Here is an 18,821-nt window from a genome sequence, read left to right on the forward strand (position 1 = left end):
AGCGTTGATCCTGTGTTGATGGCCCTGTCATTGACAGGGCATATAAACACTTCTCTGCACGCAAGCTGACCTCTTTGCTCGTGTTAAGCACAGTGATAGAAAATCGTTTTGACTACTGATCTTACAGACAAGTTAAAATCTTAATTTTATCGTGAATATGGACCAATCCCGTATTATATTGCTTGGTCATTCCTTTATCCGCCGTCTCAATGATTTCTTATAGGACGAGAGTCCTGAGATACGAGCTAAACTTTATGATTTAGGCTGGGTTCGTTTATATGGTATCGGCGGTTGGACAATAGACAAATGTATTCTTAGTGATCTAAATTTTGTCCGTTGAGGACGAACGATCCCTGACATATTCAGGGATTTATTGCTTAACCAACTTCTGTTTAATTTGAACTTGTCCTGCCTAGCGTGCTTGCAGCTGTGGTGGGGCTTGCCAGATGGTGTGGCTGGTGGCGTAAATTCGCCCCACCATTTCTCGGTTTTAATTTCAATTGGTGTGATCTCTGAAAAAATTTGTATACATTTAATTATTTAGTGATTAGAAATTAAAGCCACAATTATCCAAAACAATAAACCCTGTGTCACTTTATATCGTGTTTACACTGCTCGCACGCTACGCTCCCTTGTGTTAGATATTCATTACAAGTTCATAGTTTGTTAATTAGTACTTTGATTCCCGGCATAAATGTTCTTTTTTATATATTTTTTTTAGATTGGCTTCTTTAGGGGATAAGGTATTTTTTCTGTTTTTATTGTTAGTAAAGTTCCATTGTATTTGTTTTGTTTGTATTTTCAAGTTGGTGATGTACGCTTCATTCGTTAGTTCAATCATAAACATTCCCTTTTGTAGAGCATACTGATATCTATGCCTTGGATGGGCTAGTAAAGTTTGTGAGACGGATGCGCAGTTTGCCCCAGATGGGCTTTTGTATTTATACTGTGTTTTCTAAATAAATTAATTTAGTAAGGCAATCTTGGTTATTCTATCTATTCTGGGTTTATGTTTGTTTGTTTTTTCCTATTCTCCACGCAGTAGATAAAGTACAACAGACTGTTTTATGTTCAAAATCTGATGGAACTGTCAAGACCTATTTAGGAGGTTTCAATCGTTGTATGCGCTGGGCGACTAACAATCATTTAAGTCATTTTCCTGCTAACCCATTCTATGTTGCAGTTTATCTTCAGTACTTATTGGAATCAGAACAAAGCCCTTCGCCCATCTTGAATGCAGTTTATTCAATTGACTGGGCGCACACCCTAGAGGGGGCTACTAAAAATCTTGGATCATGCTATCATTAAGGCGATGTTCGATGCTTCCAAAAGAATGCTGAGAAAGCCGGGTTTTCTTTTGTTCAGTGAAATTAGTATTAGATGTTGTGATGTTAAATTGTTCCCATCGTATGTGTTCATCTTTAAAGTATCTTCTAACACTGATCAACTACGCGATGGAGCCTGGGTGACAATTGCTGAATTGGTGACATGCCCGGTAGCTGCCCTGCAGAAATACATAGCATTCGCTGACTTGAACCTGGACAATGATCTGCCTTTGTTCCGTGCTCTAGCTGGACCATCTTAGGGCTCGAAATAGCGGCCTGCCACTTGCCATATGCCAGGCCAAATTTAGCACGTGCAGGCCAAAAAAATATGGCCTGCCAAAAGCAAATGGCAGGCCAAAAATACCATGTATTTGCAATGAATTCCGAATCGATTGTCACAATTAAAATGAAAATAACTGAATTAAAGTTGGAAGTATTACGGATTTAGAAAGCGTTGTTTCTACGCTCATCTTTGTGGAATTAGAAGTAATCGATGTTTGATTGAATTTGGACAGCGGCCCTGCTAAACAATACCACAAACACAAAATGTGCCACAAGTTATAGTCGTTGTATCGCCAAACAAATCGCTTTGCACATCAAATTTGAACAGTGGATTGTTGGGATCCCTGTGTAGACTGCGGCAGGGCTTGCAATATTTGGTAATACACCTGAAAGACTGCGGCACACTGCGTCAGTATGTATTTCCATATTTATTTGGTATCTTGGTATCGCTATTTTTGTTAAACATGCACACAAAGCAGAAATAATATGGCGTCGAGCAACAACAAAATGGTTAGAAGAACAAATTAGTCTACACTTCTCTCCTGGGGATACAATGATTGGCTCGAGATTTCAGAATCTGAGACTCGAGATGGAAGTACGTTTGTGACAAAGATACGATGCAAAATCTGTTTGAAACACGAGTCGAAATGGCGCAACGGAACTACAACAGTGCATGGTGCTGTGGTACGTCCAACACTAAGAAAGATACTGTAACAACCCATCTCAACAGTGACTCACACAAATTGGCTAAGAGACTAGAACAAGAGGAAGAGTTTACGAAGACACCCTTCATATGCTGCAACAACGATCGGCAGAGCAATTTACAAGCTAAACAACACAGAGAGGGAAAGGCTTTCTAAATTGTTAGAAATTGCATATGTCATTGCAAAAGAAGAACTTCCATTTACAAAGTTTGTTGCAATTGCTCAATTGGAAAAAAAACATGGAGTTGATTTGGGAGTTACCTACCTGAACGATCATGCATGTGCAGAGTTTATTGACTCCATTGCAGAGGTGTACGAAGACGAGTTAAACCAGGTTTGTTATCCATTATACATGTATGAGATGATATTGCTGATGCCATCTCTCAGTAGTTTAGTTTGTTTGTTAATAATTTCCTTAAATAATAACGTTTTTTATTAAAGAAAATCTAGAAAACATCTTTCAAGCAAACAAATCATATGTAAGCTTATTGTCATTTTTTGTAGTTGCTGCAAAAGAAAGTCCACTACATTTCAATTTTAGTTGATGGCAGCACAGATTCGAGTAATGCAGAGAAAGAACTAATTTACATCTTATATCTGGATCCTGAGACGGGAAAACCAAAGCTCAGATTTTTTTTACTTAGACAGGTTGACCATGCTACAGCCGAAGGATTAGTGTACTTAGCATCTTTAAGCCCTGTTGTTGCAACTAATTCACTTACATCATCCATTCACTTTCGATCTTCATCACATTACATCCATTTGCATTCAGGATTCCCTGGAACCTTTTCACAAGAAGCCTCAACTCCTTTAAACCATGTGTTGAGGATTTGTCTGCTTCAGCTTGTGGATAAAGTTAAGTGTCTAGCACTTTAACAAGTGCGTTGAACACACTGTCGGACTTGTCAAATCTTTCAGTGAAACAGTCAAGAATACTGCATAGGATTTCATTGTTTGCATGCTGAAGACTTGTTTTGGCCTGGTCAGCATAGGTCAGTTTAACTTCCTGATACAAATTATCAGAAGTGTCAATCTGATCAATAAATCTCTTGACACGACCAGTGGAAAAAATAAGTTCGCTTGAGGCAATTAGCTTTTCCATGATTCTGAAAAAGTGTTTCAGCCCTTGAACTGCACCTACAACATCTATAGTTTCATGCTGAAAATGGAGACTGAGCTCAGCTGCTGGTGTTAACACCTGTAAAAACATATTCCACATACAATAGATACTTGGCATTCCTGTATTTATTATACATTCCCTTGAACTTTGCCCTCTCTGTGCTTTTGTATGTAGTATCTTCACTGAGATGGCTGAGGTGAGAAGACCATAGTTCTTGCTTATCCAGTTTAATGCCCGTATTTTATGTTCCAACCACCTAGTACCCTGAGCTTTGACTGGAGGAGATACTTCCATTTTCAAAGCTTCCCCTAACCCTTTGAGCTGCTTCATCTTCTTTGGGCTGTTTTTGTATTCTTAACTTTCACGTGACGTCACAGCCATATCCAATTACCATGTCCGCCATTACTGTGCCCCTCAGCAGTAAGGAAATGTATGTAAAGTTATGTCATTTCTGTAGTGTTTTCTAATTTTCTCGTCAAAAAGTCCTTTTTTAGACCCGCAAATGTCAGTACCAGTATTGTCGAAATATGCTACATCACTAGAGGGTAATATAAAGAATCGTTACATCCAGAAAATTGAAAAAATCGGCATCGATCCAGCTACTATTCCCGATGAAGAACTGAATCCTGAGTGTTTACCGCCAATAGAGCAGTCGGACTTGTTTAGTTTCTTGGTTTTGGAAACAAGTCATTATACTAACGACCAGTTCAAGAACTATAAAAGTCTTGAAGCATACAACCAAGTGGTTTCTGGGTTTGTAGCATCCGTGAAGGGAAGAATTGTTTCTGACAAGTATGTAGTCGTAGCCAAAGTTCGCCATTCCCAACGAATGAATGATCCTCTCGTCGATATCTGGCTCATTACAGGAAAGGATGGAAGAATTTTCTCCGCTCATTGCCTGGGCTGTAAGGCAGGACTAGCGGAATCGTGTTCACACATTGCCAGTGTCTTATTTTATATCGAATGCTGGACTCGAATCAACGGAAAGCTGGCTTGTACGCAAGTAAAATGCTCATGGCTCCTTCCAACTTATGTAAGTAATGTGGCCTATGCTAGGGCAAAAGAAATCGATTTTTCTTCTGCTAAAAAGTTAAAAGAAAAACTTGACGATAACATTGAATCTTTTAATGAATATTCTCAATCTCGAACTGTTGGAGACGCAACGAACAAGATCACGACCCGGAGCGGAGGATGTGTCGGAGTTTTACAAAAAGCTGAATCAGTGTGAAACAAAAGCTTCAATATTAAGTTTGATCGACCCATATGCCAATCAATTTATTTCAAAAAGCAGAAACATTCCAGTTTTAACAGATCTTTACGAATCAAATAATTTAGATCTGAAATACCCCGAACTTTTACGGAAATATTTAGAAGTTAAGATAAACATTTCAGACGAAGAGATTGACATCGTCGAACAGGACACGCGCACTCAAGCTAAAAGTCCAGGATTTTTTAGGCATCGTGCTGGCAGAATTGGAGCCTCTGTCTGTGGTGCTGTGTTCCATGGAAATCTTGCACAGCCTTCTCAAAATCTAATTTAGTCTATCTGCTATCCGCATCTATTTAAAATAAACAACAAGGCAACCAAACATGGTTGTAAATACGAGGAACAAGCTATCAAAAGTTATGAACACCACATGAAATCGCTACACACCAACTTTCAAATTAAAAGATGTGGACTTTTCATAAACAAAGACTTTCCTTTTATACATGCTACACCAGATTTTCTAATATCGTGTGACTGCTGTGGATTGGGCTGCGGGGAAGTTAAATGCCCCATTTCCGTCACAAATGGTAACTTCAACGAATACAGCCTGAAAGCAAGCTCTTGCCTCGAAAATGTGAATGGAGTATTAAAGTTAAAGAAATCCCACAACTATTACTATCAGGTACAGCAGCAGCTATTTACATTGCCTGATCGAAAGTATTGTGACTTTGTTGTTTTTGCCATTGATTCTGATGGGAACTCACATGTTTTATGTGATCGAATCAACCCTGACCCATCCCACTCAAGCGGTGTTATGAAAAAGATCGAAACATTTTGGAGAATTTGCATTCTTCCAGAAATGCTTGGAAGATGGTACACCAGACGGTGTGATCTACCTGAAAGCAAACTCATTGATAATGTCATATGTTTTTGTAGGGGACAGCCTAATGATGACATTGTATCCTGTACCAATGCTGACTGTCCATATGGACAATTCCATACTAAATGCCTTTCTTTACATAATGTGAAAATGCCAAAGCAATGGTACTGCCCTCACTGCTGTAAACTACCACAGCTCAAAAAACGGGCAAAGGCTAAAGTTGCACCATCTCAGGTAAACCAGGCTGCTATGTTAAAAACTACAATTTGTATCTGTAATGAAAAGGCAACCATGACTGATAGACTCATTGAGTGCCACAATGTAAACTGCAGCAATGGAAATTTCTTCCATCTGAAATGCTTGGGGTTGAAAAGAATGCCTAACAATTCCAAGACAACATGGCTATGTAATATCTGCCGAGGAAAAAAGGGCAACACAATGCCTTGTGATAAACCTACCACTTCTACTTCTACAACACCTATTACAAATCCTAAATCACCTGCAACAACATCAAACTTATCAGATGATGATGATAGTGAAGATGAAATAGAAATTACAAAAGTGTCAACTAGTTCTGGTTCTGTTAACAAGTATGCTATTCTGGCTAATTTAAACAATGCAGATTATGACATCATTAGTGATCCTGCTGGATGGCTTACTAGTGACATTATCCAATATGCTCAAGTCCTGATAAAAGAAGTTAACCCAGCAATTGAGGGCTTACAACGACCAACTCTTGGAAGAGTCAGAAACTTTGATGTAGTGTCTAGTGAATTTATTCAGATTCTACACACTGGAAGTGATCACTGGGTCTGTGTTAGCTCACTGGGCTGTCCACCTGGATATGTTCACCTGTATGATAGTTTATATCATGATGTTATAAGTCAAGAAATAGAGGAACAAACCAATGACCTCCTAGGTGGAAGTTTGATTAGTTTAGATTTTGTACCCGTCCAGCAACAGAGCAATGGTAGTGACTGTGGGTTTTTTTCTATTGCATTTGCCACATGTTTAGCTTTTGCTACTAATCCAAGTCACTTTACTTTTGACATTCCCAAAATGCGCTCACACTTATTATCATGTCTCAAAGATGAGACAATTAGCATGTTTCCATCCTTCTAATTTCTTGATAAATTTTGTAATTAGAGTGCAAACAATGCAGCCATTGAGCTATCCACAAAACCTGTCTAGTAATACTAAATAGTGCGATCTGTTGTTTACTATCCTTAATTAGCACTATTCTGCAATATTTAATCCTTTTTATTTTGCAGTTAAATTGTTTTCAATCTAAATGCAGTAAAAATCACTGAATTTTGTAAATAACAAAACATATTTGCATATCCATTGGTGTAAAATAATGTGAAATCATTCACAATGATACATAAAATTTACAATAATTTGCCATAGAATTTACCAGAGATATGAATTTAAGCAATATTGTCATGTTTTGAAATAATTTTGCTAAATATTGAAATTATTTTGTTCCTGTTCTTAATATTATATTGACAATGTGCAAGATGACTTTAGATATATAAATAATATTTGATTCAAAAATTCAACAATCTTGTTGTTGCTTTTTAGTTTAAAACCAGTCACTATTGAAGAGTGTGTGACGCTGGCCGCTAGGGCCTAGGTCTTATGTAAGACCGCTGACCGGCTCAGAAGAGAGCAGCCGGCCATCTTGTTTTGAACATTATTCATGTAAGTCCTACGCGTTCATTTGTTATATCCTAGTTACCGTTATTTGTAATCCTCAGTTTAATTATAATCCTTGATTTATTGTATTGCCATAGGACTTCCTCATCTTTGTCAATAAAACCAATTGAACATCGAGGAGTATTTTCTTCAACTATGAGTTTGTTATTTGCCAACTTAGACATGCATTTACATCATAGATTTTTAAATGATTAACACTTGTTTACAAAAAAAACTTTTTGTTAACATAACATGTATCTTTGCTGTTTTAGATCACCTGATAAGCAGCTAAATAATTTTGTCCAATAGCGCGATAACACTTAAACCATGAAATAACTAAAATATGTCTACTATTAACTATAGAGACAAATAGTAGCAAAATCCTTTGTTTTCTATTGCTTAATTAGTACTATTTGTACTTTTTAGTTAGTCCTTGTTTCACAGTTTCAGTGCTATTGCTTTAGTTAGAATGATTTACATTAACCTTTGATTAAAGTATGGTGAGTAGCTGTACAAATAAAAGAACACAAATGGACCACTCTATTAATAAATATCAATAATTATTTACAATAGCAACAATGTATATGCTGAAAGTAATCAAGTAGTCCAAAAATGGATTTAGGTATTTTGGCCAGAGGTAAGTGGTTGATCTTTAGTCTAGTACATAATTCTTGCACTCCCCTTGTGAAAATATTTTCCAGGATCCTGTAAGATTCTATCGGGATCCCAAACAGGATTCTGTCCAGGATTAGGATTTACCAAAGTCTTAGAGTCCCACAGGATCTTGATAGGATGATTAAAGATCCAATATCTACTAGGATTCTGGGAAAGATTTCCACCAGGGTATTGTCTTAGAAAACAATAAAAATTCATTTAAACTAGCTAATCAAATGGTACTATTGATGGGCAAAAATTTACAAGGGCTGAACAAACTCTTAGAATACGGTCTATTATGGGTACCTGGTTTTCTGTGGGACCGTTCTGATCACAACTCAAGAATTTAGTGGGGAGTGTTCCTTCTAATATAGTATATTTCCTTCGTAGTAGACCTATCACTCGCTCCACATGGATCCAAACATTCGCTATGCCTCTTGAACGCTCTACATCTACTGGGTGCAGCTGAGCTTTTCCTTTGGTGAATGCAGGAATCACTAGCTTTCCTTGCTTCAAACCAACACTCTCAGAAATTGTAAATCCTCTATCTGCAATTATAGTATCTCCTGGTATCAATTTTTCTAGGATTCCACAGTTCTCAGTCAGAAATTTATCTGATGTTCTTCCTCCCCAAGCCTCAGAAACAAATGAGATAGTGCCTTGGGGTGTGATTCCAATCAAAATCTTAACAGTGTTGTGGTTCTTATATGAAGAAAAGGTCTGAGCTCTGGCCATAAGGTTTGTTGGTTTCTCAATAAAAACTTCGAAACAATCAATTATTACAGTAACCTTACGACCAAAGGTGTACTGAAAACACATTGGCATAGTTTTCCACAGCTGTTCCCTTGCAGGCCAATGAATAAAGCAAGACAGCCTCGAGTCCATTGCATGTATCCATGAGGTGAATATCCTTGACACACTTGTTAAGGACACCTCAAAACGGTATGCGAAGTCTTGAAATGGTACATTTAACCGTAACTTCATCAAAACAATGATAAATTCTTGAAAGCTGTTCAAGCTGGTTAAATCTGATCGTCGTGATACGTACGGGCTAACATGTTCAAACACTACCATTAGTATATCAAACGAAGACAATCCAGTGTAAAAACGAACTTTATCTGGAGATTGGAAGAAGTCTTTATCTGGAGCTTGATATACAGAGTTCTTAAACAAATAATTGAATTCTTGAGTCTGCATTCCTCTATTTCTCCTGCCTTCAGAAACTACTTCAAAGTCCTCCGTTGAAGTGGAACGATCAATCATTTCGTGGACGACTGTTTGAATTCCCTTCTCTGTCTCATCGCCGTCAAAATATTCATAACTTGTACTGCCACAAGCTTCGTCAGAATGAGCGTCTAGGCCTGAAACATCTTCAGTAGATGTGCTAGCAATAGCAAAATCTATGTTTTGCACAGTCAGACCAGTTTGTTCCAGCTCTTTTCTCTTCTTAGCTGCTTCGATTTGTTGACGCTCGATGCTTCTCTTCCTGCGCTCCTTGGCCCTTTCAGCCTTCAAACTCGCTTCTTCTTTTTGTTTATCGACTGTAGGCTGCTTCGCTTGTGGCTTTCCAAGGTTTAGAGTTGGCACCCAGTCGATGTGATATCTATCCCAAGAGGCTGCAGCTTTTCCAGTCACAAAATGTAACCCACATACTCGTTCACTGTCGAGGATTCTCTTCGTCTCTGTATCGCCTCGACTTATTGCTGAAATCCAGCGCCTTCTTCTCTCTCTAGTGAGTTCTTCGTGCTCTTCTCCTTGATTTGATACAATCTTGGGTATTGTATGAAAGCTAACACGACTTTTTCCGCTTTTAGAAGCACATCCAACCACTATACAATGAACCATATTGAGTAAAAGTACTATATATCTCCGTTTGTTTACGCTTGAGGGGCACAGTAATGGCGGATAGCAACCGTTGTCAAGTGCGGTGTCACGTGGGTGAAAGTCAAGAATAAGTAGTACACTTTAACAATCATGTCATTAATATCAGAAAACACTGTTGTTGGCTTTAGAGCATCCGCTATGGCTCAGCAATGTCCTACATCTTGTTGAGATTCTGTAAGTTGTTCCTATTAGCAATGCCACTCTTGAACGAATCTTCTCAGCTATGAATCGTGTCCACAATGACTGGAGAAATTGTTTAGGAGAGAGGAGAGTTGAAAATCTGCTCAGAATCACCGAGGAGGGAAGTGCAATACATCAATTTGACCCAAAGCCAGCCCTTTCAAGATGGTGTAATTAGTGTGCCACCCAGAAAAGACCTTCTGTAGAGCCAAGTGGACCACGAAAAGAACCAACAACTGGATCAAAAAGGATCCTACCTTAATCAGATGTTGTCGAAACTGCAAAAAGACTAGTATTGACAGAAGACGACGATGAAGCATGAACTCAGTCTTTTTTTAATCTCAGTCTTTTTTTTGGGTTGTTTCAGGGACTTGCCATTAGATACCTTGCTTTAGTAAAGCTTCTCTTAGATACATGTTAAAATTATGTTGTCAAACGAAATTGAATGTTTTGAAAAGTTGAAATTACAAATACAAGAGTTTAAATTTAATGCTCACATCTACAGTAAAAAAATGTGGCAGGTCAAAATATTTTTTGGCAGTTCAAAATTTGCTATGACATGCCAAAAAATTTTTTTCTATTTCGAGCCCTGAATCTTGCTCTACTAAGGTGCGCTCTCAAGGAATAAGCTATTCTCACACAAGGGAACTTATCAAGGAGGCGTTCACTGGGATTACAGACGTGTCGAAGATCAGTCTCCAAAACCTTAGATCTGGTGGAGCTACAGCCACAGCCAATAACAGGATTCCTGTTAAAGATTATCTAGACTAGACTAGATTATCTATTTTCAGAAACTTTAATTTGCCTTGCCCAGCTAGCATGAGGTGCGGTCATTAGGGCTGGGGTTTTCCCCGTATTTTCAATGTGTATAAGTGCTACGAGCACTTAGGGGTTTTTAACCCTTTGGAAATTTTGCATGCCCTCTTTTTAGATATTATCTAGACAAGGTATCAGTATTTAATATCTAATACACTCACTCACCCAGAATTTTTGTAAATACAACTGCGGTTCTCAGCCGAGCACACCACAAACAATATATAGGTGTGCTTATTGTTTTGTTAGCACGACCGGGGGATGATAATAAATTTAGGAGAGAGCAGATGAATTTAGGCCTTCAGGAAATGTGAGCAATGATGAGGCTATTGTGAAGTTTAAGGGACAACTAGGATTCTGACAGTACATTCCAATGGAGCCTATCAAGGGAGGGATAACGGTTTGGGTCCTTGCGGACTCGGAGATGGCGTTGTGTGTGAGTTTTGACGGGAAAGCAAGATAGCGGCACTGTCGAACAAGGTTTGGGCTAAAATGTATGGACCGAACATAACGGGAAAATGCTTCGAAAACGTTATCATACTCTCTGTGATAACTGAAAAGACTTTCCAGCCGCTTTGAAAGACAAGGCCACAATGTAGAAACTGAATCGGTTTTACGAAAGAAAGTAGTTGACATAGCATGTAAGAAAAAGAAAGTAGTAAACTTCTTGGATATCCAATGCCAAGCTATAGGAGTTAAAACTGTCCACCATTAGCAGAAAGATGGAGATATCAACATTTCTTTCCTCCCCATTGTTCGTCTAAACAACAAGCACATGGCTGGCGTGGACAAGGCCGACCAGCTTCGCCAGTACTATAGCATCTCTTGTCATGCAATGCAGTGGTGGAGGTACCTCCTATTGTTTGGAGTTGACATAGTATAATAGTAAATGCTATTTATCTACAGTTCCGAATCGAACTTGAAACTTCAGATTAAGAATAGGGTGGTACTTAAAGCAAGAAAACTGTTGATTGCCTATACGATGAAATATCTGAAGATATTGTATCAAAAGTGTGAACTATGAACACTCTCAAATCTCTTCCAAATCGTCAATTATTCAAAGTTGTCATTCTTTTGAAGAGTGTAAGAAAGCCATCTCCAAATACACCATTACAAATTTTCTCAATATGTCGTAGTTGTGTGTAGTTGTCTCATTTATTATGTTATATTTATTATCAGGCAAAGTTAATAAAATTAAAATTACATGGAAAAAAACCGATGTAAGAAAAACGATGTTATACATTAACCCATTGACCCCTGGCTTTTTTTTAGCTGAATTTACAAAAAACAGACTGAAAACAGATACCTCCCCCCCTATTCTGAGTTTTATACAGCCCGTCAAAGTCAAACACAGCTGCACCTAGTCAGCGGTATCCAAGCTTTCCAACAGTGCTTTGCAGTCCCCACTTTTAATCCCTCCTCGTTGTGCTGAAGCCAGCACAAGTTGATGGTTGCTTGTATTTTTCATCGAAAATACAGCTATGAGCATATTAGGAGAGTGTCTCAGGATATCATGAAGTCTTTTGGGGCATAATTGAGTGCTTTGCTTATGGATATTTGCAAGCAAAGGTGGATTCATGATGATTTTTTCTTGTTTGGCTTTGCCTGGATGAGAAAATAATTTTCTAATGAATCACCACAGCTCTCCCAAATGCTGTCTTTTCCGAAACCAAATTGATTGCAAAATTGTTTACACTGCTATTCTGGGTCTGTATGACCTGGAATTGATTTGTTTGGCTTTGGGGTGAAAAGACTTATAAAAAACCATCTGACTTTGGGGAGAGGAGTGTTGACTGGCCCTCCCCTCGTGAATTTTCCCCTGGATCTCCCAGAATGCTTTGCAATACGTAAAGACATCTTCGTGGTTGTACAATCCTTCAAGGAGTGGACATTGTGTTTTGAGGCCATGGAAATGTACCTGGAGGATCAGAATAAAGGTATCTATTTGTGTCTTGAGCTGTGTTTGCTGATCTCTCTCCCTTGTGTGGTATTTTGAGCGTTTTATTGAGAGGGTTGATTCTGCTTTTCTCTCCTTGTTCGATTTGAGATTTGTCAAAGAACCTGTGCTATTATTTGGCTTAAGAGTAGATGCCAACACCTTGGTTGGATACATATCTACAAGACCATTTATCCCTTAGACTGATGCCTGAGTATCTTCATCTTGTTGTGTTTATTTTGCATTTATGAATTTTTTGGGTTGTGGGTACTTCCCAAAGCCGATACAGGCCGGTTGAGGGGTCAATGTGTTAAACAAAGAGAAACGATGTTATACCTATCAACATTACATTAGAACCCAGCAACGATCTTTCGGCCGAAACACGAGCAGCCCAAGGTGGAAGGATCGCCAGCAAGGCAAGTCCACAGGAAAACAACCAAGGTCCGGCGTTTAACGACAACACACCTTAGGAAGACTACTTTTTTTACTTACCTACCTACGCAGAACCCATTGTTCTCTCAGTATGATAAAAAGTGGAAATCAATAAGTAAATGCGGCGATCCCACTGTAGGTGAGAAACAAAATCGCTTGAAAATTAAATAGCAAAAGGTATTCCAAATGGAGATTATCTTAAATTTCCTCATGTGTTGTGTAAGAAAATAAGCCCAAAAACTCAACAGGAAAACAAAATTATAATTTATGCTTTCTTCGCGATTTTTCTTGTTAAAGCATAAGACAATGCTGATATGTAGTTGTTCCAAACACACGTTTCATTTAAAAAAGTAAGAATACACTACAAGTAGAAAACAAAAATTATTATAATTTATGCTGTAAGTATCAACGGAACACCAATAAAGAATGCCCAGCACACTAGATTGCTGGGAATCCACAGTCAAGAGACTTGATTTGTTGAGAAGAACAAATTCCTTAATCCCGCTGCAAGGATGGCCTTCTACAACGCTGTCATCCAGGTATTTATGTTGTTTATGATGCCTGCATCTGGGGTGACTCCTCCGTTTCTCATGGCAATGCCATGCTCTGCCTCATGCAGCCGCGAGAATTATTTTGAATGCAAAGTGGGACACTCCTGCAAAGGATCTATTTGAAAAGCTTAAAAGAAAGGGTCACCAGGAGAAAGTTAAGATCGTCTATAAAGCAGTTAATCGTCTGACACCCAAATATATATCATAAAAATTTACCTCAACAAAAAATCGTTTGGCAAAAGATTTTCGCCTCAGTGCTATGGAACAATCCACCATATGACATAAAATACTCTAAATCTACTGCTACATGCAGACTTCAGTCATAAAGTCTCACTAGTTAGTCATTATTCATGTAACTTTAATTTAATTTCATTGCACTAATCCACTAATTTGATGAGAGACAATTGTATTTTGCCTTTTGATATACAGTGTTAGCCTCATTACGAAATATTTATTATTATTACCATTATTCTTTTATATTGATTTTACCCAATAGCTATGTAATACAATGTATATAGGCATTATTATTTTTCTGTTAACTAAAGCCCTTTATATGGCTATGTAGGTTCAGTACTTAAGTTATTCCATTGTATATTGATTTCTTTTATGTACATAGAAGGCACATAGAAAGCAGTCTTATATTATTATGCTGATATTAAGACTCAAGGGGCAAGATAAAACAACAAGAACCCCTAAACTTGCCCAAGAAAAGTGGTGCAAGCGATAAAGCAGGATAAGAGGAATATCCCAAAAGTTGGAAAATTCCAGCAATCTCCTTCAAAACTATTCCCCAAAAGTCTTGGCACACAAAAAGAATAAAAGGAATAAAAGAACAAAGGTAACAAGGACCAAACAGGGTGCGTACAATTTTCCACAAATAAAATTCAAGGACTTCTTCAAGGACTTTTTGTGGAAATTCAAGGGGTAGCATAACAAAGAAATAATAGAGACAATGTAGGGCCTTCCAAGATTTTACCAAAGCCTTTTTCAATTGTACTTTTTCTTTTTTCGAATTTCCTTAGCAAAGATTTGCAGTGCATTTGACTTAGTGAGGAGGACTAATTGTGCCCTTTCTACAGTTTCTTCTTGGCATTTTCGCTTACGGCATCCAAAAATCTTCTCCTGGCCCTTCTCTAGTCTTCATGATATTGGGTGTATTGTCTTCTCCCTTGACTTGCGGCATCTAGCAGCACCTTACTATATCTAGTTTAGCAAGCCACCAATAGCTGTCATGATTGTGAACAACTTTTTCAGCTTCTTTATTCAGGTTTCTAACCATGAACTTCAACAGCATCTTAACAAGTTCACAGTTTTCAAAAAACAATTCTTCCAGACTAAGTGCTGTGAGAACACACTCAGCCCGTCTAGCTTGTAGGGGAAGGCGAATGGTCAATCTGAGAAATAGTCCAGAGTGGGCGAGAGGGCCGTTTTGAAAATCAGAGAAAACGAGATCTTGCTTTTCTAAAGATCTGAGAACAAGAAGTCAAAATGCTAGAATCCGAGAATTCAAAAATATCTAGCGACCATTTGGCACCTCTCTTGCAGTTATCCATGAATATCCTACTCTGAGCTTGCTCAAAATTCTCCACAAACCAGCACCAGGAGATCACAGGAGTTTTATTAAGTTTCAAAGTAGTCGGTGGAGATTGATAAGTGGGGGGTAGAAGTTATTTATTGGTTCAAATAAAACTTAAATAAGCTTTCTAAAAAAAGGAGGCGGCGCTCGGTGGAAAATAACTGGCAGTTCTGCTGGCTGCAGGGGCCTAATGAATCCCCTGCTTGTAGCCCACCCATGTCATCAGCAAAAGCTTGAACTTGGCGAAAAAAACAATTCCTTTTACTACAATCTGCGTACAATCTATGCAAATCCTGTCTGTTGATGGGTTATACATTCTTTATCTTGTAAATCTTTACAATGTTACGCCTTACAATGTTACGCTTGGTGTCTTCGTTTCGTTCTCAATTCCTGTTTTTTTTCAAGCTTTTCGTTAATGCTTAAAATATAAGAAATATTGATTATGTTGTCAGTGAGCTGTTATTCATCCGAGTACACTATTTTTTTATAAGAACGTCCATTCTGAGATTTCACCCAATTTTAAGAACATGATAACAACATACCAAGGCTCAGATGTGTGCAGATGCGTTCTAAAATGTAAAATCAATTTGTGCTCATATTAATAACATTGTTATTGCTATTGATCATTAGTGTAATTCTCTTCCTAATAATTCATTGGGTATTATATTCATACAGTATATTCACTAAAATTTAAAAACATAGTTAAGAACATATTATTCAGCCTTGAAATGTCCCAAAAATAAGAACAGCCACAAATTTCCTGTGGGTCTGTTGGTTGCCAAATCGACTGAAGGGTCAGTTTAAGAAATCAAACCCAATCCGTACAGCAAGGAAGAAATTTCAAAGTTTCCAAGGGCTGCCAGGTCAGTTGATGTCAGAATTTCTGAGGGGTGAAAATGTAACTTTTTCTCCTCAATGGTGAGTTTGTGGATAAAAAATGAAATGGCCCTAAGACTAGGCATGATACAGGCCATGCATGTATTGTGTCATGAAATTTATTATTTTAACTCTTAAGAAAGTGGTCAATTTTAGTTTCTCGTTTATATTGTACTGAATTTTGTTTGAGAGTTTTTTACACAGACAACTGTCTGTGAACATGAAATCAATCTGCAGAAGTGTAATGTAAGAATCAAGCATTCAAAAACAGTATTCCACTCAACAACCTCATGGATTCAACCTCATGAATAACAATCAAAGGACATGGGAAAGTAAATTTTGGCTTTTAATGTAAATGCGGATACCAATACAAACGACCACAATACAAACGACCACAAAACAGGTGACCAGTGACACAGACAAAATGAGTTTTGACTTTGGCAAAGCGTCAAGCGCCAAAGAGGGCGAAGTCTATACTTACATCGTTAAGTCCATCGACTTCTCTATGAGCCAGTTCTTGAACAAATCCATCCTTTTGCGTGTAAATTCCTTTTTCTGTGGTACAGGAAAGACTTTTAGATCGCTTGAGTCAAAACCCGTTAAGAAGGGCAAAGCGTCAAAGAACAAAGTCGCGTTTGAGAGAAGTTTATACTCACGTCTTTAGGTTCTAAGAAGTTAAGCTCATCGACCTCTCTACCATTCTTTAACAGTTCCGTCTTTCAGCGTGTTGATCACTTTTCTAGTTAAAAACTTTTTTTTTTCTGTGGGGCGAGAAAGATTTTCTAAATCGTTTCTAATTCACGTTTCTCAACGAGCTTCAAAACCCTCACAGAAATGGCGGGATGCTTCAAAGTCGGTACCAGTCTTTTTGCCGTTTTTCTTGGTAACGAGGCTGATTGTGGAGCACAGCCTACCCGAAAATTACCGATAAAGAAGCACTGATGGTCCAGTCAATCTGTGGTTTCAGGTGGAACTAATTGCAATAGAATTTCTCTCAACGGATTTTAAACAAGTGACTTGTTAACATACTTAAATTCCCAAAAAATCTCTTTTTACATTTCGGAGCAAAACCACAGAGGATACCCGCGTCGCTTAAACGGAAAAAATAGTAAAATTACAAGTCACAATTAGTACATTGTAAAAGACCATTGGTCAAAGTTGATTAAAGACCTTATCGACATAATGCAAATTGTGCATGTTTCATTTCTATTTCAAATTTTTTTTCTTTACCAATATATTTGTGCATTCTAGGCGTCAGTGACTGAAATTTGTATAGAAAACAAACTTACATGTGACAGCAACTCAGTAGCTAGGGTTGTTATAGAAAGCTTGGCCTCTCGTCACCTCACAGTGACTTCCGGGGTCTCTCAAGAAAGCCTAGTAGGCCCCCTTCTATTTACGACCATCAACGATCTACCATACGCCAGAGACAAAGGCACTAATACCGCTATATACGCAGACGACACAAAGCTATACCGAACAATCTCTTCGATGAAGGACTGTGAAGCTCTCCAGGATGACCTGATAAGTCTAAACAAGTGAAGCGACGAAACAGATTTCAACTTCGACGCTACCAAGTCTTGACAGTCTCACGAAAGAAATCGCCCACAATTGTTGGCGCCACAAGTCTTCAGCGCATCAACAGTGCAAAAGATCTTGGAGTGACATGACGGAAAAAGCTGGAAAACGCGCAATCCCAGATAGAGAGAGAAGACACAATTTCTTCAGTGGCTATAGGTTCCTTGTATTACGGACTGGTCTTAAAACAAAAATAAGGTGAGGCCGAAGTGCACAGAACCAGATTTCGGCTTTTTAAGATAATTTTTCCTTGATCATCATTGCCCTGTGTATCAGCGCAGGGACGAAAAGCTCAAATTATGGACTACAGGGTCAGGCGTAATCTGTACTTGTCAAGTCGCAGCTATGTTTCGTCACTAAAGTCTGGTCCCCCGGCAGAGTAAACCTTAAAGTCCAGCCACCCGCTGGATTCTAAGATCCAAGATCGGGGACTTGAGCTATATAGAGCGACTTCTAAAACTCGATCTACTTCCGTTGGTATACGACCAAGAGGTAAAAGACGTCATAAGGGGCTCGTTATATGACCAACGTTTTCTCTACTACGCTGCCACTACGTGGCATTCTGGCATCATACTTTTTTTAATTGAAGGAAAGCCTACATTATCCCAGAACTAGCGTCTTTTCAGTGTAGTTGCCGTAGCGGGAAATAAGAACGAGGCTTTTTCACCAAGCACCCGTCGTAGTAGTGTAATTGGCGTAGTAGGAAATAAAACAAGTTTTTTTCACCAAGCAGCCGTGTTATCAACGACCGATACAAAAACTTGATGTCTTAACACACCCGAGATTCGAGACCCAACACCCAAAACTCGTAAACAGTCCCCGCACCTAGCACTAAGATAGAGCAGACAAAGCGGGTTCTGCAAGGTTTCACCTTGTCTTTCGAGATCGGTGTGAGACCCACTAGCGCAACTACAAAGCACGAGTAAGGCCACCGCCTATCATATCGCAAACCTACTAACATCTATGAAGGGCCTCAAATTCGCTCTTGCATTGAAAATCACATTCTATAAAACGGTCGGTGATGACACAGTGTTTGAGAATTTAACAGCACAGCCCAAACGATCGTCAAGCATACTGAGATTAATGAGGCATTGCGAAACTATTAACAACAAAAGCACTACAACCGAA

The 18,821-nt window shown here is 38.5% G+C and overlaps 3 protein-coding genes, 1 long non-coding RNA gene and 1 pseudogene across 5 annotated transcripts; 2 read left to right on the top strand and 3 right to left on the bottom strand.

The window, feature by feature from the left end:
- Positions 1-2,254: 2,254 nt before the first annotated feature.
- LOC125561900 lies at positions 2,255-3,024 on the top strand. The gene is made up of 4 exons (XM_048726703.1): positions 2,255-2,317; positions 2,367-2,744; positions 2,816-2,959; positions 3,007-3,024. Exons 1-4 carry the CDS (start codon positions 2,255-2,257, stop codon positions 3,022-3,024), a joined length of 603 nt encoding a protein of 200 aa, XP_048582660.1.
- LOC116617685 lies at positions 2,847-4,251 on the bottom strand (annotated as a pseudogene).
- Positions 4,252-4,260: 9 nt separating this feature from the next.
- LOC125561877 lies at positions 4,261-6,640 on the top strand. Its single transcript, XM_048726587.1, has one exon. The coding sequence runs from the start codon at positions 5,069-5,071 to the stop codon at positions 6,638-6,640; it is 1,572 nt and encodes a 523-aa protein (XP_048582544.1). The 5' UTR covers positions 4,261-5,068.
- Positions 6,641-6,763: 123 nt separating this feature from the next.
- On the bottom strand, positions 6,764-12,076 carry LOC5511293. The gene has a single exon (XM_032380639.2). It carries the CDS (start codon positions 9,710-9,712, stop codon positions 8,096-8,098), a length of 1,617 nt encoding a protein of 538 aa, XP_032236530.1. The 5' UTR covers positions 9,713-12,076; the 3' UTR covers positions 6,764-8,095.
- A 2,003-nt stretch (positions 12,077-14,079) lies between these two features.
- LOC116617699 lies at positions 14,080-17,001 on the bottom strand. 2 transcript variants are annotated; one of them, XR_004295838.2, is made up of 4 exons: positions 16,772-17,001; positions 16,597-16,670; positions 15,782-15,808; positions 14,080-15,657 (listed from the first exon to the last, which is right to left on the bottom strand). It is a non-coding gene; the product is annotated as an uncharacterized LOC116617699 (long non-coding RNA). The 2 variants fall into 2 exon arrangements; XR_007307656.1 differs by having other exon boundaries at positions 14,136-15,808; positions 16,772-17,000.
- Between the last annotated feature and the right edge of the window lie 1,820 nt (positions 17,002-18,821).

Source organism: Nematostella vectensis, chromosome 4 (genome assembly GCF_932526225.1).
Source record: "Nematostella vectensis chromosome 4, jaNemVect1.1, whole genome shotgun sequence".
Taxonomy (NCBI): Eukaryota; Metazoa; Cnidaria; class Anthozoa; order Actiniaria; family Edwardsiidae; genus Nematostella; species Nematostella vectensis.

Excerpts from the sequence above, each read along its gene's own strand:
- LOC5511293 (XM_032380639.2), bottom strand. The coding sequence starts at position 9,712 with ATGGTTCATTGTATAGTGGTTGGATGTGCTTCTAAAAGCGGAAAAAGT.
- LOC125561900 (XM_048726703.1), top strand. The coding sequence starts at position 2,255 with ATGGCGCAACGGAACTACAACAGTGCATGGTGCTGTGGTACGTCCAAC. Across the intron at positions 2,318-2,366 it reads CCAACACTAAGAAAGATACT|AACAAGAGGAAGAGTTTACG; the intron begins GTAACAACCCAT and ends CTAAGAGACTAG. Across the intron at positions 2,745-2,815 it reads CCTTAAATAATAACGTTTTT|TTGCTGCAAAAGAAAGTCCA; the intron begins TATTAAAGAAAA and ends CATTTTTTGTAG.
- LOC125561877 (XM_048726587.1), top strand. The coding sequence starts at position 5,069 with ATGAAATCGCTACACACCAACTTTCAAATTAAAAGATGTGGACTTTTC.